General features: G+C 40.5%; 1 protein-coding gene across 2 annotated transcripts in view; it reads right to left on the reverse strand.

Moving 5' to 3' along the window:
- Positions 1 to 20439, reverse strand: part of Colec10 (collectin subfamily member 10) — a 42141-nt gene extending 21702 nt beyond the window's left edge. For both annotated transcript variants that reach the window (XM_041672339.1, XM_041672338.1), the window contains exon 1: positions 20192 to 20439. In XM_041672339.1, the coding sequence (XP_041528273.1) occupies positions 20192 to 20375 (184 nt within the window). In that variant the 5' untranslated portion in view covers positions 20376 to 20439. The remainder of the gene's footprint in view (positions 1 to 20191) is intronic.
- Positions 20440 to 24810: the final 4371 nt, after the last annotated feature.

Consider the following 24810-nt stretch of genomic DNA (forward strand, 5'->3'; position numbering starts at 1 on the left):
TTCCAGTGAGGACTCTCCCATGTCTATTTCTGCCCTCCTAATGTAAACTTGGCACATCCATTGTAGTCATTTGTGACTTCTAGCAGATGGTGGAGTTTAGGAAAGTTGGCACTTTGTCAAAGTTTTCAGAGAGAAAAGTGAAGTTACAAGGAAAATAATTTGACAATTAGGATTACCTTCTAAACAAGAAAGATAGTAGGAATTATATTAGTATCCCAATGACTTGATTCGTATTGAATGTATCTTTGAGGTAGATTTGTTGAGACTTGGGTTTGCCACTCACTACTAGTTGAGGAATTCCACCTCCTGGAAACCCCTTTATATTTCTGAGTATTGTTTTACTCAGTGATAGAATGGATAAAGAATTTTTTATTTGTGTGCATGTATGTGTGATGGGGGATTTCCCCTCTGTATGCTGTGAATGTGTTTGGTTAATTAATAAAGAAACTGGCTTTGCCTGGTAGGGTAGAACAGAGCTAGGTGGGGAAAACGAAACCAAATGCTCAAAAAGAAGGGCAGAGTCAGGGAGAAGCCAGAGACAGACGTGCTGAAACTTTGCTGGTGGACCACGACCTCGTGGTGATGCACAGATTAATGGAGATGGGTTAATTAAGATGTAAGAGTTAGCCATTAAGAAGCTAGAGCTAATGGGCTAAGTAGTGATTTAAATAATATAGTTTCTGTGTGATCATTTCAGGTCTGAGCTGCTGGGCAGCCGGGAAACAAACAAGCGGCCTTCTTATAGCGTATGTGTTTTCCAGGAGATTATTTTTGTTCCTTTATCTCTTCCTTTCTTTTTTCCATCATTCCTGCCCCTTAAGTGAGATTGTATAGAAAACAGTGCCTTCTCTACCATTGCCAGGTTGAGTTAAATTCTTTTGATTAGCTTTGTTGTTTAAAATACCTCTTTATATTCAATGTGTCAGCTCGTTTCTGTTTAGAAATCCAGTCTTCTGTGAGTTAAGGGATAGGCTGCCATCCTAAAAAAATTTTTTTTGCTTATACATAGAGAATTTAGCATTGCCTGATACTTGAAATGTAATGGAATTTTCTATACTTTGTCTAAAGCATATGACACTTTACAAATGTTGTGATAGTGTTATTGAATATTATGAGCCAAAGTGTCCATACTAGTTGGCATGTACTCTGTCATTTGATTCCCATGACAACCTTTCAGAAGGATGCTGTTCTCAGCTCCAATTTACGGATGAGGGAACAAGGTCAATTCGAGGTCATGTAACATCTGCCTGGCTGAAGCGTGTGTAAATGGTAACTTGGGATGAAAAATTTACCATTTTAATGGATTTCTTTCTTCAAATCCCATGTTCTGCCCAAGGGCGGTGATTTTGGGTGAAGTCTTCTCCCACTCTTGGGACCTGGATCGCTGATCCAAAGGGACTAAAGAGACACAGCTTGCTAAGTAAAGGGCAAGATCGTAAAGCCACATGGATGTGAATATTGGTACCGTTATTGTTTCTTTTCCCTGTTTCCTTCCCTGTGGTCTTTCCTATTCAGTTCAATGCAACTGTCTCACTGGAGGAGGCAAGGTGAGTGACTTAGTCATGTGCTGCTCCCTGGTGGCTCCTGACAGGAGATCCTGGAGGGCAGAAACCGGGCTATGGTTCTTGTGATCTGTATGACTGTACCCAGCTGTCCTGCTAGAGCTGAAGTAAACAGCTTGTGTTTTTGCCTTACACTTGGGTCCTGCTTATTTAATTAATGAAATCAGAGGGAGACATAAAAACAAGCACTAGGAAGGACTCCCACATCTCACTGTTGTCTTTTAGCCTCTTGAAAATATTTCACTGGATTGCCGGGAATATTTAGACCTCCATTCTTTCATTAAAAAAAAATAATCACTTGCATGCAAAAATCCGAGGAAAAGCCAAGCTGTAATAAACTGATTCAGAGTTTCTAGAACTCATCTGTTTGCTCCTCCAGGCCATCAGCATGCTGTAGTAATCTTTCCAGCAGAATTTCACTAGAGCAGACAGTTAACCATATTTCCTTAGGTAGAAATTTATTTGAAATTAAACAGCGGAACTCAAGTCTGAACCATGAATGCACGTGGAGTTAAGTATGAAAAAAAATTCTTACATTCAGTTTGGAAACGCTAAATAAAGTCACTGGAAACTGTGTCCTTCCCATGGTTAGAGTAATCTGAGCGGCAGGAGAGGCGTCAGAAATCTGATCACTGTTCAAATTGAGTGGTCCACGCAGCCCGAGCTCCCCAAAGCTGAGTTCAGTCCTAAAGCAACCTCCTTGTCATGCCTTGCATTCTGTTTTCAAATTTGCCAGCTCTGTCTCCTGTTTTGTGGCTTTCAGTGGAGGGACTGATTATTCTGCGATGCTTCTTGCACCTCCCGGAATAAGACTGTCGTAATGGACCCTCACTGCTCCTTCTCCAGGCATTTGGCTGAAATACTTACTCCTTCGTGAGACCTGAAGCTTTTCTCCTTGCTCACCTTGTCTGTTTACCATTCCCTTAGTGCTTTAATCCCCCCCCCCCCCCCCCCCCGCCAGTCTGCTGTTGTTTCAATTCAGTCCCTCTACACAGCTCTCCCTAAGGCAGAGGGACCACACAGGATTGTTGAAAGTTGTTTCAACTCTCTGAGTCTTAGTGTTCTTATATGTAAAAGTGAGAAAAATCAGGCCTACCCCATAAGATGGTTTCAAGTGAAAGGTATCAGAGCCAGTTGGTTGAAGAGAATTTGCTACTCATTTGGTGTGCTCCTCTGTTGGTGTTTTAATAAGAAGTCAAAAGTGATCATCGCTCTGTATTTACTGCCCCAGCCAGTACCCTGTAATCTTTATTACATTTTGCTTGATTACATGGTCTTTTTGTTTTCACGATAAAAATTTTCACTGGAAGATGAAAGACAGATACGCCAGCACTGAGACATGACCACTAACTTGATGCTTCTGCTTCAGCTATTTTTTTTTCTGATTAGAAAAAGACAATTACAGACATGACTATATATTATCCTTAAACACTTCAACAAATGTTTCTAAAAAGTAGGAACAGCCTCCTGTGTAAACACATCCCTATTACAACAATATTGCTTTTTGTGCAAGTACTTGTTCAGATCAGCCTCATAGAATACTGTGAATACTCCGTTATCCTGAGTCTGTATTGTTATGCTCTTGAAGTCTAATCTAGTTAGAAGGAGAAACGAACTTCTAACCGTTTATTTCTCCTTCTTACTAGATTAGTAAGAAGCCAGAGTTCACAGGTGTGAACTTAACTCGTTTGAGAACAAATCACGAACAAGGCCATTTTTTTTTTTTTTCTGCTGAAAGAGTTGCTGATAAACCAAAGGAGGCTTGCGGGAAGACAAATTCCTACTGGTTAGTTATAGAAAGAAATAGTCCTTAGGAGGTTGAATATAAACTGAGGCAGTCCATAGGCTCTAATCTTACACATCACAAGTTCAAGGTCTCATCATATCAATTACCAGCTGTGATAATTTGGATGGAGAGTGATCTCCGGCAGTCCTTGTCTTATTAGAGTACTATGCTGCGGTAAAAAACAATGACTTCTCAAATTTTGCATGCAAATGGATGGAAATAGAAAACACTATCCTGAGTGAGGTAACCCAGACCCAAAAAGATGAACATGGGATGTACTCACTCATAATTGGTTTCTAGCCATAAACAAGGGTCACGGAGTCTACAATTGGTGATCCCAAAGAAGCTAAGTAAGAAGGTGAACCAAAGGAAAAACATATAGTTGTCCTCTTGTCTATGGGAAGTAGACAAAATGGCCGGGGAGAAAATTGAGATCTTGGGGGTGGGGTGGGATGGGGGTAAGGGGAGATGGGGAGAGTGGGGGGATAGGGGGAGAATGGGGGCAGCTTGGGGAGGGGGGAGGATTGGGATGAAGGAAGGTTAGATGGGGGAGCACAGAAGCACGATTCTTAGTTAAGGGAGCCACCTTAGGGTTGGCAAGAGACTTGAACCTAGAGTGGCTCCCAGATGCCCAAGCCGAGGTCCCCAGATAGTTCCTTGGGCAGCTGAGGATGGGGAACCTGAAATGACCCTATCCTATAGCAATACTGACGAATATCTTGCATATCATCATAGAACCTTCATCTGGTGATGGATGGAGATAGAGACAGAGACCCACACTGGAGCACTGGACTGAGCTCCCAAGGTCCAAATGAGGAGCAGAAGGAGGGAGAACATGAGCAAAGAAGTCGGGACCACGAGGGGAGCACCCACCCACTGAGACAGTGGAGCTGATCTATTGGGAGCTCACCAAGGCCAGCTGAACTGTGACTGAAAAAGCAGGGGATAAAACTGGACTCTCTGAACATGGCGAACAATGAGGGCTGATGAGAACCCAAGGACAATGGCACGGGGTTTTGAACCTACGTAATGTGCTGGCTTTGTGGGAGCCTAGCCAGTTTGGATGTTCACCTTCCTAGAAATGGACGGAGGGGGGAGGACCTAGGACTTACCACAGGGCAGGGAAATCTTACTGCTCTTTGGGCTGGAGAGGGAGAGGGAGCGGAGTGGGGGGAGGGGGAGAAGGGTGGGAGGAGGGGGAGGGAAATGGGAGGCTGGGAAGAGGAGGAAATTTGTTTTTTTTTCTTTTCTCAATAAAAAAAAATAAAAAAAATAGAACATTCTGTAGGATTGGATTTGTAAATAAACAAAATTAAATTATTGTTTAAAAAAAAAAGACTTGAGAAGTGGTGAAGCCATTAGCAGGTGGGGCCTGGTATGAAGTTATTTAGTCTTTGAGGACTTTCTCTCACATGAAATTTAGGACTCTAGCTCCTCCTTCTTCTGTTGCTTCTTGTTTATGAACTAAGAAATGTGCCCTTCCATGGACTCTGCCATTGTCGTGTATGTCACCACTCGTGTCCTGAAAGTAATGGATTGGCTCTAAAGCTGAACATTAAAGCAAACCTTTGTTATGGTTATGAAAAGTTGACTAATACTCAGATTTTTTTTCGGCTTATGTGTGCTACTTAACTTTCCAATGTCTTTGTTTTTTGCCCATTGGTAATTTAAATTGCTAGAGTGTCTACCCATGTTAGACTTTTCCATACTGAGGGCAATTTCCTTCATCCACAACATATCACTCCTTCAATAACTTTGAATAGCTCTGGGATGGAAATTGGCAGCAGAGGAAGAAACCAGTTAATCAGTCTTCTACTTATGGCTGAATGTAGTGGGGAGTAAGGGCTGTCCTTTCTGCATTGCTACCACTGATTGTCTCCAGGAGGGCTCCATCAGCTGTCTAAATAGCCATGCACTTTAGCAGCGTACCATCATTTAGTTAATGGGAGTCAAGATAGTAAGGCGATGTGTAATGGAAAGTAGATCTTAAAACCAGGAAACGGGGATTTTTCTGTCCTCCAGAGGGAGCAGTGGGTTACTCTGTGGTGATTATGGGACCATGGTGACGTTTTTATCACAGTTCTGTCTAGCATGACACACCCAGGGGAAGTTGTCCTAACATTTGACTTCAGCAAATTCTAAAAGGAAAGCAGCTAGATCAATAAAGGAAGCGTGCATTGCAGGAATTAGATGTCTGCTCTCAGTATCTCTGCATGGCAGAAATACTGTAAAAAATACCGTGTAGGAAAGGGGAAGCCAAGCCTTGGTTACTTAAGAACAACAAACAACAATGTGTTGCCCGGAAACAGAACCACAGTTTACCTGGCGGTGGGGCAGGAGATGTCTGGGAATTTTCCCAAGAGTCTCGTCTCTAACTTGCAGTTACATCATCGTACTGAATGTGCATGGATGCATGGTTCTACTCATGTGGACCCATTCCTGAAGAGTTTTCCTAACACAGCTAAAGTGGTCCAAAAATAATGATTCTTCTAGGCCTACAGAACAGAAGAACCAACCTCATCTCAACTAACTGGGACGCTTGCCCCTAATTAGAAAGGCTGTTCCAGGGAGAATTTTATAAGATAAATAGCAACACTTTAAAAAGATGTGACTTAGCACTACCAATTCATGAAAAGCTATGGTCTTGGCATGGGCAATGACAAATTAAAGATATTGATGAGCTCTGAAAAATGTCAATTTACTGACTTAGGTATCAGAGAAGAATAGAACCATGTTAGTGACACACACTTGCACAACTTGTTATGAAATCAGTGTTCTTGCCTTGGCTTTGTTCTCCTCTATAATTAGATTGATGATCCATTGAAGATGCTTAGTGTTTTGTAGAACTGCATATTTAACCAATTTTAATTTTCTATGTGCAAAATAATCATATCCATATTAAAATGATATAATTTTCTAAGGGCTCCAGCATTGGGAAGAACATATTTTTAAGTGCTGGGTAAGATTCAAATCTATACATATTAATGTACATATATGTATATACACTTTGGATATTCATATATTATATGTACATATACAGACAGGCTCAAATCTTGAATTTCCCAAATAACGGCTAGTTAACCATATGTTAAATAATGTATGCTTCCACTTTATCAAATCATTGCATTTAATAAATAATTGAATCATAATGCTAATAAATGACTTGTCAAGTTCTTTAATCAATTGTTCCAAGTTAAATGAAATCTTATACTAAAGAATTTACTTCTCAAAGTTTTTCATTGAAAAAGATGATAGTGCCTTTCTTATGGAGCTACTTGAAAATTATATGAGATTGTGGGTGCTAACATTCACAGCGGAGTCCTTGACTCAAATGTGCTCCATTTGTAAGGATTGTGTACATTGGGAATGGGCATTCACCAATTTTACTTTTTTTGTATGCTTTTATCCTGTAATTTTGGGAACAGCTTCATAATGTTCTGTAGAAAACCACACTCTCATTAGGATATGGTTTGGAGAGCAAATTGGGACGTGACCCACTAAGAAACCAAGCGTCTCAGTGTAAGGATTCTTAATTAGAACTTTCAAAAATGAGAGGGGGATCAATCTGTCTTTAGGGGATGCAGAGATTCTGAATATAACCTCACAGCCTGAGGAAGAACAGACTTTACACTGAAGTAATTAACGGGAAGAATCATACCCAGACAAGAAGAGTGAGTCTAGAACAAGTTGCTCATGTGTGTGGCTCTAGCCTAGCTCAATTCTTTCCTGATACTCGAGTCTTTTTTTTTTTTTAATTTATTTATTTATTAAGGATTTCTGCCTCGTCCCCACAACCGCTTCCCATTTCCCTCCCCCTCCCCCGATCAAGTCCCCCCCCCTCATCTGCTCGAAGAGCAATCAGGGTTCCCTGACCTGTGGGAAGCCCAAGGACTGCCCACCTCTATCCAGGTCTCGTAAGGTGAGCATTCAAACTGCCTAGGCTCCCACAAAGCCAGTACGTGCAGTAGGATCAAAAACCCACTGCAATTGTTCTTGAATTCTCAGTATTCCTCATTGTCCGCTATGTTCAGCTAGTCCGGATTTATCCCATGCTTTTTCAGACCTAGGCCAGCTGGCCTTGGTGAGATCCCAATAGAACATCCCCATTGTCTTAGTGTGTGGGTGCACCCCTCGTGTCCTGAGTTCCTTGCTCGTGCTCCGTCTCCTTCTGCTCCTGATTTGGACCTTGAGATTTCTGTCCGGTGCTCCCGTGTGGGTCTCTGTCTCTGTCTCCTTTCATCGCCTGATGAAGGTTAATATTCCTGAGGATGCCTATGTGTTTGTCTTTGGATTCACCTTATTTAGCTTCTCTAGGAACATGAATTATAGGCTCAATGTCCTTTATTTATGGCTAGAAACCAAATATGAGTGAGTACATCCCATGTTCCTCTTTTTGGGTCTGGCTTACCTCACTCAGGATAGTGTTTTCTATTTCCATCCATTTGTATGCAAAATTCAAGAAGTCCTTGTTTTTTACTGCTGAGTAATACTCTAATATGTATATATTCCATACTTTCTTCATCCATTCTTCCGTTGAAGGGCATCTAGGTTGTTTCCAGGTTCTGGCTATTACAAACAATGCTGCCATGAACATAGTTGAGCATATACTTTTGTTGTATGATAGGGCCTCTCTTGGGACCCTGACATTAACCCACAAACCTATGAACACCTGATCTTCGATAAAGGAGCTAAAAGTATACAATGGAAAAAAGAGAGCATCTTCAACAAATGGTGCTGGCAAAACTGGATGTCAATCTGTAGAAGAATGAAAATTGATCCATATCTATCACCATGCACAAAACTCAAATCCAAATGGATTAAAGACCTCAATATCAGTCCGAACACACTGAACCTGATAGAAGAGAAAGTGGGAAGTACTCTACAGCACATGGGCACAGGAGACCACTTCCTATGTATAACCCCAGCAGCACAGACACTAAGGGCATCATTGAATAAATGGGACTTCCTGAGGCTGAGAAGCTTCTGTAAAGCAAAGGACACTGTCACTAAGACAAAAAGACAACCCACTGACTGGGAGAAGATCTTCACCAACCCTGCAACTGACAAAGGTTTGATCTCCAAAATATATAAAGAACTCAAGAAACTAGACCGTAAAAGGCTAATCAACCCAATTATAAAATGGGGCACTGATCTGAACAGAGAATTCTCAACAGAAGAACTTCAAATGGCCAAAAGACACTTAAGGTCATGCTCAACTTCCTTAGCGATCAGGGAAATGCAAATCAAGACAACTTTAAGATACCACCTTACACCTGTCAGAATGGCTAAAATAAAAAACACCAATGATAGCCTTTGCTGGAGAGGTTGTGGAGAAAGGGGTACACTCACCCATTGCTGGTGGGAATGCAAACTTGTGCAACCACTCTGGAAATCAGTGTTTCGGTTTCTCAGGAAATTCGGGATCAACCTACCCCTGGATCCAGCGATACTCGAGTCTTTAAATTAGCTTTCTCCCCTCTGTTTGCTGTTTTGGCTTGTGTTAGAGTCTTTCACTTGCTAATACAAGTTTCCTAATAATGTAATTGCTAGACGATGATTAAGACAGCAACACCCTTCTCCATGGCAAGGGCAGAGCTGCAGGAAGCCAATAATTATTGTAACAAATGCTAAAAGAATCTGTTACAGGAGCAGAGAAGAACCACCTGCCTCCGTCTGCCCACATCAGCTCTTCCTTCTCTTCGTTAGGAAATAGGAGCATCTCCGAGAGAACTTCAACAGAATAGATTTACATCTAAGACCGAAATGAACTAGAAGACAAATTTGTCAGTATATTAAGCACCAACATGTGCTAAAACGTTCTCATGAATAAAAACTCGTGAGGTTTTATGTTCATTTGGGTGATATGTTCTTCACAGATCCAGGTCAAGAGTCATCTAGGTACAGGCATTCCGAGATCAGGTGTACTGCACTTCAGCAGAGAGAATTAATGGTGCTCCCTGCGGGGTGTTCCTCTAGCACTTTATAGCTTCCTGCCATAAGGTGTCACCCAGATTGCGTAGATCTGAAACAACATTCTGGTTTCCTTGTATTCCTGGCACTTGGTACCAAGTCCGAGCTGCAGTAGGTGCCGCTCAATAAATGATCTTGAAATAAAAGAAGTAACATCCCGAAAGACAAGATGGATAAATGTGAGCTTAATGACAATGCAGTCAAATGAATTTGTGATAGATTGAAATGTCATTCTCAATACTGTCTGATTAATGAATTGGCCTCAGTCTGTAGTAACAGCCTATAAAGCAATAAGGCAGCCCAGGAAAACACACAAAACACCGGCCTTGCTACTGCCCTGCAGCGTCTTTCTTTCTTCTTCTAGTTTATTTTCTCTCCCAATATTTCCATCATGCTCAAATTTCCCAGGTTCAATAGTCAAGCCCATTTTAAAATTTATCCTTTCTCAGACCCATGGGGAGTCTTGCTTTTTCTGATTTTCTGCCTTAGTTTTTTTCTCTTGTTCCTGTTACCCCTGTCTTACTTATCCCTTCTTCATGCCCCTGATCACCAAATAGGTGATTCTTATTTGGTCTTCATGGTGCTTAATTAATTGATGCATCGAGCACAATTACAATAGTTTCTGTTCAACAAACAGTGGAAATATGGTTTACATCAATCTAAATTTTGCTTTATCAAATCATCTTACAAGGGAATCCTGAAAACCACATTTTTTACTATGACTGCCTCATCCAAAATGCTCCAAAAAGTTATCTGTTCAGAGGCTAATGCCACAAACATCTGTTTAGTCTAGTAGATGGCCTTTCGTGCTGACATCACTAGAATTTTCCCTTGTTATTTTCTGGTCTTGACCTGTATAATCTTGTCCAAGTTGTTTGTTCCCTGGTCATCAAATACCCTTCAACTCTTGCTATCATTAAATGGCACATATATTTTTTTATGTGAAATTTGTCCACATTAAGAGGAACCCAAAAGCTGGAAAAGATAGGCCAAACATATTGACCTGATGAGAGTTTAAGCAAATATACATAAATTTACAAGGTTTATAAAGAAATAAATGGCAAAAGGAAAAGTGAATATTAGACATCAGAAACAACTATTGTCATAATATACAAAGAACTTGGGAAACTTCCTTTGCCAAATGGCAATGAATGATTTTAAATACAACACAGTTTTATGCTGGAAGTAACAATGATGGACTAGAGAGAGTGATCTGTCTTTGAGTGTATGTAGCACATCTCCTGGGGAGTGTAGTATGGCAATATTTAGAATAAGGAAGATAAATTGAATGAATACCTAGGAAAACCTCAGTGAGTGAAATGGTTCCAGAAATAGAAAATATCTGTAAAATAAAAAACCATTAGCTTTTCTTACACATCATCACTTTGAAATGATCTCACAATTTGAAAAATATGCCAAAAAATAATGTAAAAAAATCTAAACCCTTTCTCTTCCTGTGTAAATCCTACCTATATATTCTGTCTTAAGTTAATTCCTACATTATTCGAGTTTGTTTATAGCATTGTTTCCGTGGTAAGTCACCATCTGGTTCCTTGTTACTACTCTCTAATTGCTGCTTTGACATTTTATTTAAGTAATGCACTTGTAATTTACTTCATATTAATGTCAACTACTTAATTTGACTAGACTATTTCTGTGAAACACTTGGATATCAAGTGTCATTCACAGCCTCAATTTTGCTTTCAGATTCATTGAACAAATATCTCTTTCATTTCTGCTTACTTGGATGTAAAATACTGTGTTAGGCCCTAAGAAATTGAACATTGTCCTAAACAAAACTAGAACTGTGCCTGAGACATTGGTGAAGGACCTCTGAACAATGTCTGGCAATGCTGTTTAACAAATGAACCATTGCAAAGATCAAAGACCCTGGAGGTAAGATACTTCTTTTTTTTTTTTTTGGAGTTCAGTGTAGTTGATCTCCTTTCCAAGTTCACCCCTCACCCTACACTCATATTTCTTGCCATACTCCTAGAGTATAAAACAAGAGGACATTGAAGAATATGCAATGATAGGATGAATTTGGAGCGACTCAGCTCCAGTAAATAAAGACATGTAGACAGACACAGAGAGTCTGTGAATGCTGTACGTTAGTTGTGTATATACTCATGTGTTCAGGATTAATTATTATTAATAATTAGGTAATCAGAATAAATGGCAACAGAAAGTTACATGCTAGTGCAGTAGGGACAATAATATCAGAATTTCTCACCTGATAATAAAAAGGTAAGAAAAATGCCATAAAAGTGATCAAACTAAGAGTTCATCTTTTTTGTCCATTTTATTTTATTGAAAATAATTTTTCCATATAATACATTCTGATTACAATTTCTCCTTCCTTAACTCCTCCTGGACCCTTCCGGTTTTTCCACCCCTCTAAATCCACAGACATTTTGTTTCTCCTGAAAAAACTAAGTAGCTTCTCTAGCAAGGGAAGTGGGTAATCTAGCTGCAGCTCTTCAGTTCTGCTTCAGCTCCTCCCAAACCAGTACCCCAGTTTCTCCAGCAGCTCTCCTCGAGCAGAGCACCTGCCGCAGCCTTCCTGCCTCCCAGCTTGCCCCATATGCAATGGATCACATAGAACTTGCCCTCCTAAACCAGATTCCCTTCCGCCCCTGCTCCTTCAATCACATATTGACCCACATGCTGATAGTGGGAGACTTCAATACCCCATTCTAGCCAACAGACAGGCCAATCAGGCAAAAACTAAACAGAAATTCTGGAGCTAACTGACGTTATGAACTAAAGGGAACTAGCAAGTTTTTATAGAAGAGTTCACCCCAATACAAAACAATTTGTCTTCTTTTCAGGATCTCGTGGAACTTTCTTTAAAATTGACCACATACACAAAGCAAGTCTCAACATATATGCGAAAATGGAAATAACTCCCTGCATCCCATCTGACCACCACAGAATAAAGCTGGATATCCACAACAATAGAAATCTTACAGACTCATGGAAATTGAACACCTCTCTACTCAGTGAAAAATGGGTCAAGACAGAAATGAAGAAAGAAATGGAAAACTGTCTAGAATTGAATAAAAATAAACACATATACAATATACCCAAATTTATGGGCTGCAGCGAAGGAAGTTCTAAAAGGCTCTAAGAGTTCATATCACTAAGTACCTACATAAAATTACTGGAGAGATCTCTTACTAGTAAATTAACAGCACACGTAAATGCTATAGAGCAAAAAGATGAAGGTATACCCAAAAGGAGTAGATGACATGAAAAAAAGCAAGATCAAACTGAAAAATAAAAGAATTGCTGGAGATCCTACTATCCCTGATTTTAAGTTGTACTACAGAACTATACAATAGTAATAGAAACAGCATGGTACCGGCACAAGAACAGGCATGTTGATCAGTGGAATAGAATTTAAGACCCATACATAAATCCACACACCTACGGTCACCTGATTTTTAAAAAAGAAGCCAGAAATACACATTGGAAAACAAACTTCAACAAATGGTGCTGGTCAAACTAGATGGCTACATGAAAGAGCATCCAAATAGATCTATACTCATCACCCTGCACAAAACTCAAGTCCAAATGGATCAAAGACCTTAACATAAAACCATATACACTAATTTGATAGAAGAGAAAGTAGAAAGTAGCCTTGAACTGATTGACATAGGAAAAGACATTCTGAATAGAACAACTTTAGCACAGGTACTAATTTTAGCAATTGATGAATGTGAGTACCTCATGAAACTGGAAAGTTTCCATAAAGCAAAGGAGATCATCATTTAGACAAAGCAGCAGCCTGTAGTATGGCAGAAGATTTTTATCAACTTCACATCTGATAGAAGGCTAATACCCCAAATATATAAAGAACCCCAAAACTGGACACCAAGAAACAAATAATCCAATTCAAAATGGGGTACAGATATAAACAGAGAGTTCTCAAAAGAGGAAACACTAAAGGCTAAAGTACACCTAAAGAAAGGTTTAGCATCCTTAGCCATCAGAGAAATGTAAACCAAAATCCTTTCAGAAATTATTGTATACCAATCAGAATGACCAAGTTAAATAAAATCAAAGACAAATCATGCTGATGAGGATGTAGAATAAAATTCATCATCCATTGTTCGTGGAAGTGCAAACTTGTACCACCACTATGGAAATCAGTGTGGCAGTTCCTCAGAAAGATGGAAATCAATCTACCTCAAGACCCAGTCACAATACTTTTGGCACAAGCCCAAAGTATGCTTCATCCTACTACAGAGACACTTGCTCAGCATGTCAATTGCTGCTTTATGCATAATAACCAGAATTTGGAAACAAGATAGATGTCCTTTAACAGAAGAAGGAATAAGTAAACATGTGGTACTTTTTCACAATGGAATGATAAAAAAATGAAATTGTGGAATTTGTAGGTAAATGGATGAAACTAAAAAAGAGTCATCCTGAGTGAGGTAACCAAGACCAGAAAAGACACATATAGTTGCTAGCTTCCTGCCAGGGATTTGGTCTGTGTGTCTTGCACTGATTTTGCTGCACAATTCCTCCAAGTCTGTCTGTCTTGTTCCTTGAGGATGACCTCAGTAAAAAGCTGACACTGATGAATTAATAGTTCCAGAAGTCTCCTTTCTGAGGGGACTTTCAGTTTGGACGTATTGCTACGTCCACCTCATTCCATCTCTTAACTTGGCATAGATTTATGAGTCTCCTATCTTCCATTGCTTTGTCACCTGATGACCCAGCACATGATTCAGGGACACAGAAATGACTTTGTTTCAGTTTTTGTCTCCATACACCTTTGTTTCCCCGAGATACTTGTTCATCGTAGGACAATCAAAACACCATTATTGAAAATACAGTTTCACTTCATCAAATATTATAGGTCTTGAGTGCAAAGCACAGTACATATAACTTCTTCAAAGACGTTGGAACCAGGGGTCCATCTACTCTTCCTTCTTAGGGAAGGGATAGTTCTTATAATGTAAAAATGATTCAGTTAATACCTAGTTGGTCTAAGGTATCAGTGATGGTTACATGAGCAAAATGGGTCACTGTGTTGAGTAGTAGTTCATGGAGAACCATAGCAAGAGCAGTGTGTCTAAATTTTCTTCTTTTCAAAAAATGGGAATTGAACCCTATACATGACAACAGAGCTAAAAATGAAGTAATGAATGAGCCTTTTATAAACTCTAAAGTGATGTGCGTGTAATTTGCTAAAAAGATACAAGTATTGCCAAGAAGCCTCAAGAGACATAAAATGATGCTTATCGAGTTCTCAAATCAAGCACAATCCCAGTAAATAAAACAGAAATATTAAATTATTTAGATGCCATTTCACTTGAATATCTGCAGTCCAGAATTTTACTGCATCTATTTACAATTAATCCTTAAAAGAGTGAAGATAACTATAAAATATAATTTAACAGACGTTTATGCAATGGCAGGAGACTGCAGATCAAACAATTGATACATAAAAGCAGGTAGGCTTGTTAGGAATAAAATGGCATGAGCTATGAGGATTGATGAAGGCATTTTAATAGAGTTCCCAGGTTATACAAAGAGGGTTTTATAGGCTAAACTAAGAAGAGAAAAAGATGGATAAGTTGTTCTTTGGCTTATATCTCCCAACAACTGGAGGTCAACAGAATGTGTTGCCTAGGATAGATGAGAGATAATGTGGCTTTCTTTCTTTTTTTTTTTGGATTTTCGAGACAGGGTTTCTCCGTAGCATTTTGGTTCCTGTCCTGGAACTAGCTCTTGTAGACCAGGCTGGCCTCGAACTCACAGAGATCCGCCTGCCTCTGCCTCCCGAGTGCTGGGATTAAAGCCTGCACCACCACCGCCCGGCTTGTGTGTTTCTTAAAGAAGCAAAAAAGAACCAAAAAAGAACCAAAACTGTAAGAACCAGGCTCATTCTCCTCCAGCTCTTGCTAAACCTTTTCTACTTGTAACTTGGCCACTAAAGTCCATGAGACTGGCGTGCCAATATTGTACCTCACCAGACATCAAATTCACAAACCAAAGATCATTGAGAGTTACCTGGCAAGTGATACGCCTTTAAATTTGAATGTGAGGGATTCTGATACCTTCAGGGCGTATCCAGATTTACTTATGAGGACATCACAGAAGCATTCGTCTTATTGGACACTGAGAATTATTTGGAGAATCGTGTCAGTTCTGCAATATCAAATCATGCCAAGTAATAAAGAAGATGACCAAATATATGTCCCTTTTCTTATGGTTAATAAAGCTTTCCGGAGAAAAGCTTTTTCCTCCCAGTAGGGGTGATCTCCTCCAGTCTTCCCTCACAGAATGACCTCTCTTACTTAAAAAGAACAGTGCCACACAAACTCCTGTTGCTCTGTGCTCTGATCCCTGCCTGTGTTTCCCCCATGAATTAGTTCTATGGGGACCAATGGAGTTTTCAAGCAAAACCCAAAGCAGCTAATTTCCTGCTCTGCACAGTACTATGCCACACTCCCCATGGCCCTAAGGAGAGCATCCAGCAGACTAACTGCAACAGAGAATGCGAATGGAACTGTGTTGAACCCAAGTCCAGTTGGTTCTTTCCAACTCAGTGACACTCGGCTAGTGACACTCTAGCTACGAACCGCAGTTTCCTTATATGGCAGATGGAAATTATATATCTTTGGCAAAGTTTATTGCAATAATTAAAGTGCAAAGTGGTGGAGGAGCAGAAGGAGGGAGAACATGAGCAAAGAAGTCGGGAACACGAGGGGTGCACCACCCACTGAGACAGTGGAGCTGATCTATTGGGAGCTCACCAAGGCCAGCTGGACTGTGACTGAAAAAGCATGGGATAAAACTGGACTCTCTAAGTATGGCGAACAATGAGGGCTGATGAGAAGCCAGGGACAATGGCACGGGGTTTTGAACCTACGTAATGTGCTGGCTTTGTGGGAGCCTAGCCAGTTTGGATGTTCACCTTCCTAGAAATGGATGGAGAGGGGAGGACCTAGGACTTACCACAGGGCAGGGAACCCTGACTGCTCTTTGGACTGGAGAGGGATGGGGAGAGGAGTGGGGGGAGGGGGAGAAGGGTGGGAGGAGGGGGAGAAGGGTGGGAGGAGGGGGAGGGAAATGGGAGGCTGGGAGGAGGTGGAAACTTGTTTTTTTTTTCTCCTTTTCTCAATAAAAAAAAGTGGTGGAAAATTCATTACATAGGTGCAAGTGGCAATATTTTATTTAACATGTGTTAGACTAAAATAGTGCATGAAACACCAGTTTTAGTAGTATGCATCATTTTAGCATACTTTAGTGTCCAATACAACCAATGAGCTGAGTGGGCATGAGTTCAATGTCCTGAGATAATGAACAGCCGGTTATTATCACCAGAAGGTAGCTAGTGGCTGCATTTTTAAGCATAGTATATGACTAATGCAAACTGGTGTATGACATGGAACGAGTGGACCCGGACAAGAGAGTAGGAGGCCACTTTCAAGACTAACTAACTGTGGCTCTGACTGAGTTGGGAAGCCCACTTGGCCTTTCTAAGATTATTTCCTCATGAAAATGCTTAGGTTCTTGATAATAGATATGGATGCTGTGAAAATTAAACAAGGTGATGTACTCAACGTTTCTCACAGTTTGTCAAGCCTTCTCCAAATATCCCATTCAGATGTTAAGTCTTTATTTTTTCTCATCCATGTTGTTTTCCACTAAAGCCACCAGAGGTCAGAATTTCACATAAGTTGCTGAAAGAAACTGCCATGGTAGGGATAAAAATCAAAAGGGAACATTTCCTGCTAAGAAGTTGAAAACAAACATTTCAAGGACAGAAAGAAATATAATGGGGACTTCCAGTAAAGACATCTGGAGTAACTAGGATTCTTAACCCCAAAACTGTTACTTGATGCAGCTGAGAAGCAGGCAAAAGAAAGAGAAGCAAAATTTGTTAAATATAATTAATGATGTCTGTTCAATATTAATTTATGGTGATTTATTTCATATTAAAAATAAGAAGTATGTATGATGAATGTCCATTTTTCACATAAATAAGCTGAGGCGTAAGTAGATCCAATAGAATCTCCTGTTTTTCTGCTGTTAGGTTGTGCTTTGGAAAGGATGCCGACAAGTGGGTCTGTCTGCTGTACAGCATATTCTATAACTGGATAATATTATTGGCGTTTCATCTGCAAGCCTGAATAATTTATTTAGTTTCCTCTCTCCCAAACGAATTTAGAGTTAAGTTCCTTTAATTGTCTGTTTCTCAGAGTATCTGGAAATTTCTGAGCAGAGTACTGCTGTGCTGGTAAACACAGAAATGAGATGATTAGCCATGGGAAAAAGCACCACGCTCTGGTTTGATTGTAACAGAAAAGATACGGAAGAAAATAAACCTATAATTTGGTTCTTTAAAATGCCTACTTGGCCATCAAAATTTTTTGTTTTCCTTGTGAGGAACCCAGTATCCAGGCCTGCTTTCTTTGGAGTCGGGGAGGAGCTTTTGTAATTCTTACAAGGAAAGAGATGTAGTTTACATTCAAGAGAAGGTCCCATGCATTTCTTGTGCATCCATCTCTAATACTCTGCCTGGGAAGGAAGAAAGACAGCAGTAACCATGCTAAGGTTGCTGCAGTGTGAAGGCAGGTCATGAAGATTCAGATCAAGGAAGAGTTCAGCCTCAGAACTTGAATCCCAAGCTTGCTACTTAGAGACAAGTCCTAAGATGGGTTCCTTATCTTAGCTTCCAACCCAAGTCGTTTGACATGGTGCCTGGACTTGGGAAGTATGGTACCTTCCAGAGTCATAGAAACTCATTACTGAGAAGTGGATTACAAAGCCTTTGGTGCAAAGACCATATGTCTCAGATGAGAAACTCTTATCCGTATCTCGAAGATGAGAAGTTCTGAGACACAGTGTTCCACAGCTCCTCTCTCAGTTTCTCCTTCAAGGTGCAACCCCATTTCTCCACATTAGCTTATGACCTGCTCCAATTCTCCCTGGGCTGAGGAAGAGAGTTAAGCATCAACAGATGGAAACAGTACCTGAGTTTCTAGAGACAAGACTCAAGTTTTGTACTAGGGGGAGAAATGACTAAAGGAGACATGTGGGCACTGCTGGTTTTCAATAAACACTTTGTATAGATCAAAGTGATAAAATGAAATAATGTGGTTTAAGTTTTTAAAAGGTAGGTGTCTTGTTTTTCCTTCTAAAGACTTTCTACTTTCTTTCTTTCTTTCTTTTTTTATCTTAATTCTATGTCTACAGTAGACAAGGATGACCCTGAACTTGTTCAACCTCCTGAATGCTGTGGTACCTGACTGATTTTGAAAAGATTTAAGATTTGATTACATATTGCATTCAGCCTTTGATGAGCGCTTTTCTCAAGCTTCTCCTGTGGGCTTGCTCTTGTTTACACAAATGCTGTCCTCCTTTGTTCTACAGAGTCACGCCATCTCAGAAAATCTACGCAAAACAATTTATCTCTTTATTGTTTATGACACTAACATTTTATTTAGTGTACTGTTGTGCCTAAACAGGGCCTAACAGGAAACAATTAATGTTCACTAGTTGAATTGCAGGAGACATGGTTGTTTGATGGAGATGTGCTATGTTTAGAGCATTTAATTAAGTTTCTTGTGTGTTCTTATTCCATTGTGAAAACTGTCACTTTTTCTTCTAGAGGAATAAAAAACGTAGCAATGTTATTCTTGAGTAGATTCTCTCAGTTGCCCAACAGAGGAAGCCTTCAATATTCAGTCTTTCTGACACCACAGGGAAAACACAGTTTCCTTGTAGTCCGTGAAGAGTCCAGTAATGGATTTTAGTAAATACTTTATTTCTAACCCAAACCTTCTTTTCTGAATATTTGTCCTTACATTATTTATTTATTCACCAAGAAATTATTTGGAAGCCCCAAGGTCTGCCTGTAACAGCCCGCATTTATTTTATGGTATCAAAGGTTAGAATCTGGATTGCGATCGTAGGAGAAAATTAATTCACTGATTAAGAAAAATGCACTTTAAGCAATACAAATTTAAATAGCTGACAATAATTAAGTCATGTTTCTTTTCTTTCTTTCTCTTCTTTTTTTAATTCTTTTTTTTTTTTTTTTTTTTTTTCCTGCTTGAGATTTTAAGCAGCTACCATTCTTCCACACAATAGCCCCGGGGAAGCACAGCATGAATTACTAATAGAAGCAGCCTGCAGTGCAGTGACCACTTTCAGAACAAAAGGGGAAGAACTGAAACCAGGAAAATGGATTTATTAAAAACAAACAAAACAACAACAACAAAACCCAACCAGTGCCAAAAGCAAATCCAAACCTTAAACTTCGACTCTGTTTGGGGGGAGAAGGGGGGCAATATTCGACCATTCTCCAGCTGAAGGTAGTTGACCTCAGAGAACCCACTTTCAAATAAAGAAATCCTCCTTTATACACTACTTTTGGTCCTTAATTAAAACATAATCTTCCTCACTGGAACACAAGGGCCCATTAATTACAAATGAAACACTTCAGAATACACTCTTATCTTTGACCTCCTAGACAAATTTCTCTTTTGAATCAGTCTGAGGGGGAGAAAGGGAGGAAGAAAAGTAGCTCTAAAATGAAGGGAGGTGTTTAATTAAAGTTACCATGATCCTCATCTCCCATTGGGTACATGGAAGGGATTCTCACAGCCCTCGGTGATTGCCATCAGACTCACATCCCCGTGTTCCACCCCCCTTCTCACCTCCTCTTACCTTCCACCTAGGGAAGCCTGCAAAAGTAGTTAAAAGTCAACTGGTCTCCAAAATAGACAGGAAGGCAAAGGAAACTAGAGAGGAGAGGGAGTGAAGTCACCAAGCAGCTAGGGAGGATTTGAGGTGAGGGAAAGAGATTATAAACAGTATTACATGAAATCTGAGGGTTCTTCCTCACCTTTGGGTCCTGGTGAAATGGCGTGAGTGGCACAGACTTCTGCAGCAGGTCGACTATCAATATCCAGACCCAGACTCTGAACCTGCAGGAGCAATAGCAGCAGCAGGATGAATTGGTTGCTGCGAAGCAGGACGTTAAAGCCATTCATGACTGCGGTTTCTTCAAAAGAGGGTCTCCAAGACATGCTAAATAAACAGCATTATTTTTAAGTAAAATCTGCCACAGAGAGAAAAAAAAAAAGAAGTAACTGAAAAGAAAGTACATTCCAGAAATGGCTGCAAAGGCAAACAGGAGCGGGGGGGGGGGGGGGGGGCGGCATTCCCTTGGTTGTTTATTTTCTCAGGATCCCAAATGGGCCATACGTTGTCCAGACTGTTTCTTTTCAAGTGACAACAGTTTATTGAAAATTATCTCTAAACTAAACACTCGGATGTGCAGGTCACTGGAACCCTCCCCATGAGTGCAGAGACTAGAGATGATTGCAGCTTAGCCCTCCAGCTGGCTTCTTCGTTTGCACTGAGCTTAAACACCACATTCCAGGGGTGGAGGAGGTTGAGATCTGAGACTCCTGCACATTTTGCAAGCGCCCGGTCTGCCTTTGAGCTCTTCACAATGTGATGGTCATTATTGAATGTGGCAGTTGATCACAGATGCTCTCAATATTCCCTAAGACACAGCTCTTTCTCTTAAGACCAAAGATTACCTTGGGAGTAAGCCCCCAGTGAATGAATAACCAGATTTTCTGAAAATCAATGTGGTAATAAGTATGAAAGCTATTAAAAATATGACAATTTGGACTTGATAATTGCCCTTCTAGCACACAATCTCAAGGAAATAGTGTGAAGATAGCTTTATTTGAAAAATGTAACAAAATGGGAAGGGAGATGCTTTGCCTATTCACACAGCAGTAGTTGACAAATTTAGGTGAAAGAGAAATATGTGGGTATGATTTTTGTTGTAACTTCTTTACTTAATAGGGGAGAAAGAGTCCAATTATAGCTCTTAAAAGACAAGATTTTTCTATAGACTGTATTGATTTGATATAGGCATGTGGACAGTATTGTAGGGTCTGAGGTCTCTGTATTTCTCTGGTATCTTTATTCTCAGCCCGCTGTCTATTTCACTATGAACAGTCTAGACTTAACTATACATTTATTGGAAAATTAGAATATAAGTCATTTACATTGGACTCCTAATATTCTCTTTTATTTGCTCCCTGTCTCTGTATCTCTGACTCTGTCTTTCTCTGTGTGTATGTGTGTGTGTGAAGGCCAGGGGTCAGCATTATGTGTCAATTGCTCTCCACCTTTTTTATTTATTTTTATCTTTTTAACATTTTGATATTTTATTTTAATGAAATATAGAAATATTTTACAAATATTAATATTTCACAAAATATAGAACATATGTTAATGAGAAAAGAGTCCCAAATCCCCTACAGATTTCTTTTTTTTTTTTGAGGGGTGGGGAGGAAGGGGTTTATTTGGCTTACATTTAAGCATTGCTGTTTATCACTGAAGGAAGTCAGGATAGGAACTCAAACAGGGCAGGATCCTGGAGACAGGAACTGATGCAGAGGCCATGAAGGGGAGCTGCTGATTGGTTTGTTTCCCCTGGCTTGCTTAGCCCATCTGCTTACAGAACCCAGGGTCAGCAGCTCAGGGATGACACTTCCCTCTATGGACTGGACCCTCCCCCATGGATCACTAAATGAGAAAATGCCTTACAGCTGGATCTCAAGAAGCCCTCAGCTGAGGCTCCTCCCCTGATGATTCTCTATCACGTGTCAAGTTGACACACAAACACATCACTATTAAGCCACAACCCTTCCTTTCTTATTCATCCCCACAATCTTAAATAACGTTAAAAGTCCCACAGCCTTTACAAGTTCAAACACATTAAACTATCAGTTCCTTAAAAATAGTCAGTTTCTTTAAAAACCCAAAGTCTTTTACAATTCAAGTCTCTCAACTATGGACTCCAGTAAAATACTTTCTCACTTCAAGAGGGAAAACCCAGGGCACAGTCACAATGAAAGCAAAACAAAATTCCACCCATCCAATATCTGGGATCCATTCCCAATCTTCTGGACTCCTCTAAAGCACTTGGGTCGCTCTCTGGCTCTGCCCTCTGAAGCACACACAGCTTGTCTTCCAGGCACCGTCTGGTTCAGCTCCATTGCTGCTACTGTTCTTGGTGGTCTTTGCATGATGCTGGCATCTCCATATGCTTGGATCCCTTGCTGCATCTGGGCTGCGCTTTCATAGGCTCTCTTCATGGTGCCAAGCCTCAACTTATTTCTATGACCCCTTTAGTCCTGGACCTTCAGTTGTCACTGAGGATGCACCTTCATCAGTGACCTTTCCTGGCCTCCCATAGTACCACGCCTCAACTGCTCTCCGTGACACCTTTTATGCCTTCATAACTGTTACCACCTGGGTGACTCTTTTTTTTTTTTACATTGGAATTATATGTCTATAGCAGCATTTATTTTCCACTTTCTCCCCTCCACCCATTTCCCTCCCACTCCCCCACTCCTCCTCCTCTCTCCCCCTCCAGTCTTAAGAGAGGGCAGGGTACCCTGCCCTGTGGGAAGTCCAACTCCCTCGCCCACTCCATCCAGGCCTAGGAAGGTGTGCATCCAAACAGTCTAGGGTCCCAAAAAGCCAGTACATGCAGTAGAAACAAATCCCAGTGCCATTATCATTGGCTTCTCAGTCAGCCCTCATTGTCAACCACATTGAAAGAGGCTGGTTTGATCACATGCTCGTTCAGTCCCAGGTCAGCTGGCTTTGGTGAGCTCCCATTAGATCAGGCACACTTTCTCAGTGGGTGGACCAACCCCTCCCAGTCCTGACTTTCTTGCTCATCTTCTTCCTCTTTCTGCTCTGCAACTGGACCTTGAGAGCTCAGTCCAGTGCTCTGATGTGGGTCTCTGTCTCTATCTCCATCCATTGCTGGATGAAAGTTCTATGGTGATATTCAAGATATTCATCAGTGTGACTATGGGACCAGGCCAGTACAGGTACCCTCTCCTCTACTGCCCAAGGGCCTAGCTGAGGACATCCTCATGGACACCTGGGAACCCCTCTAGGGCCAAGTCTCTTGCCAACCCTAAAATGGCTCCCTTAATTAACATGTCTTCTTCCCTGCTGCCATATCCGCCCTTCCTCCATCTCAACCATCCCACTCCCCCAAAATCTCCCTAATCTTTCCCTTCTCCCTTCTCTCTCCCTCTCTCCTCTTCCCCCAACTCCTTCCCCCATCCCCATGCTCCCAACTTTTGCCCAGAAATCTTGTCTGCCTCCAATTTCCAGGAGGATCTATATATGTTTTTCTTTGGGTTCATCTTATTATTTAGCTTCTCTAGGATCACGAACTATAGGCTCAGTGTCCTTTATTTATGACTGAAGTCCACTAATGAGAGAGAACATTCCCTATTCGTCTTTTTGGGTCTGGATTATCTCACTCAGGACAGTGTTTTCTATTTCCATCCTTTTGCATGCAAAATTCAAGATGTCATTGTTTTTGTACCACTGAGTAAAACTCTAAAGTATATATGTGCCACACTTTCTTTATCCATTCTTCCATTGAGGGGCATATAGGTCGTTTCCAGGTTCTGGCTATTACCCAATCATACTACAAAAGCATTTGTTCTCCACCTGTTTTTTGTGATGATGTTTCTCCCTGTTCCCAAACTTGCCAATTTTGCTCGGGTAACTTCCAGGATCCTCTTCTTTCCACTCCATGAGTACTGGGTTTCAGATTTGGCCACTGTGCTTGGCTTCTTTGTATGGATGTTGCGTATGAAAATCAGGTCCCCATGCTTGTGTGGCAAGCATTTTACCAACTGATTTATCTTCCCAGACCCTTATATTCTTTATTATTGAACTATTATATTGTGAGATATGCTATCTAGAGTTGGCTGAAAGACATTTCCAACCATTCTTTTTCAGTTTGAAAGTGAAAGTCTGCTTATAGGTGTGACTACAAATTAATTCTTCAGAGATTTCATTACAAGTAAAGACCAATCTAAAAATAATGTACGTTTGCTAATTTTGTAGTGCTGGCATAACAAAGCACGTAAAATTGAGGGCTTAAGTAACAGAAATTTGTATTGACATACTTTCTGGGTGAGAGGCGAACAATTCTTCTCAGTAACAACAGGCTTATAGATTGAGTTAACTATTCACAGAATACGGGGATGCGGAAGGAAGGAAACTGACATTGATGAAAGCATCATAATATACAAGGGATGACTAATCTCAATGTTAACCTTGTTTTAGTCTCAGGTCCGCCCTGTGGAACAGAGAGTAAGCAATCCATTTTGCAGACAAAGCAGCTAATGCTCAGAAAGGGTAAGCAGTCTGTCCAAAAGCAACCATTGAAGAAGCCAAATACAAAAGATCAAACATAAGTTACTTCCCCAAATCCTTGGTCTTAAAATACAATTTACTTTCCATAAAGGTGGATGCTCACGAGTTTTGAAGATGCATTGATTTTCAGTCACTTAGGATGTCCAGAGTGGATGTAGTTATCAGGTTGACAGTGACGGGAAGATAGTGAGGGCAACCACAGTGATGCTAGAAGCTTCGAATTCCTCGTCTGTCACTAGGAGA

This window comes from Microtus oregoni, unplaced genomic scaffold (assembly GCF_018167655.1).
Source record: "Microtus oregoni isolate MIOR12 unplaced genomic scaffold, Mior012 000022F_ref0000154, whole genome shotgun sequence".
In the NCBI taxonomy this organism is placed as follows: Eukaryota; Metazoa; Chordata; class Mammalia; order Rodentia; family Cricetidae; genus Microtus; species Microtus oregoni.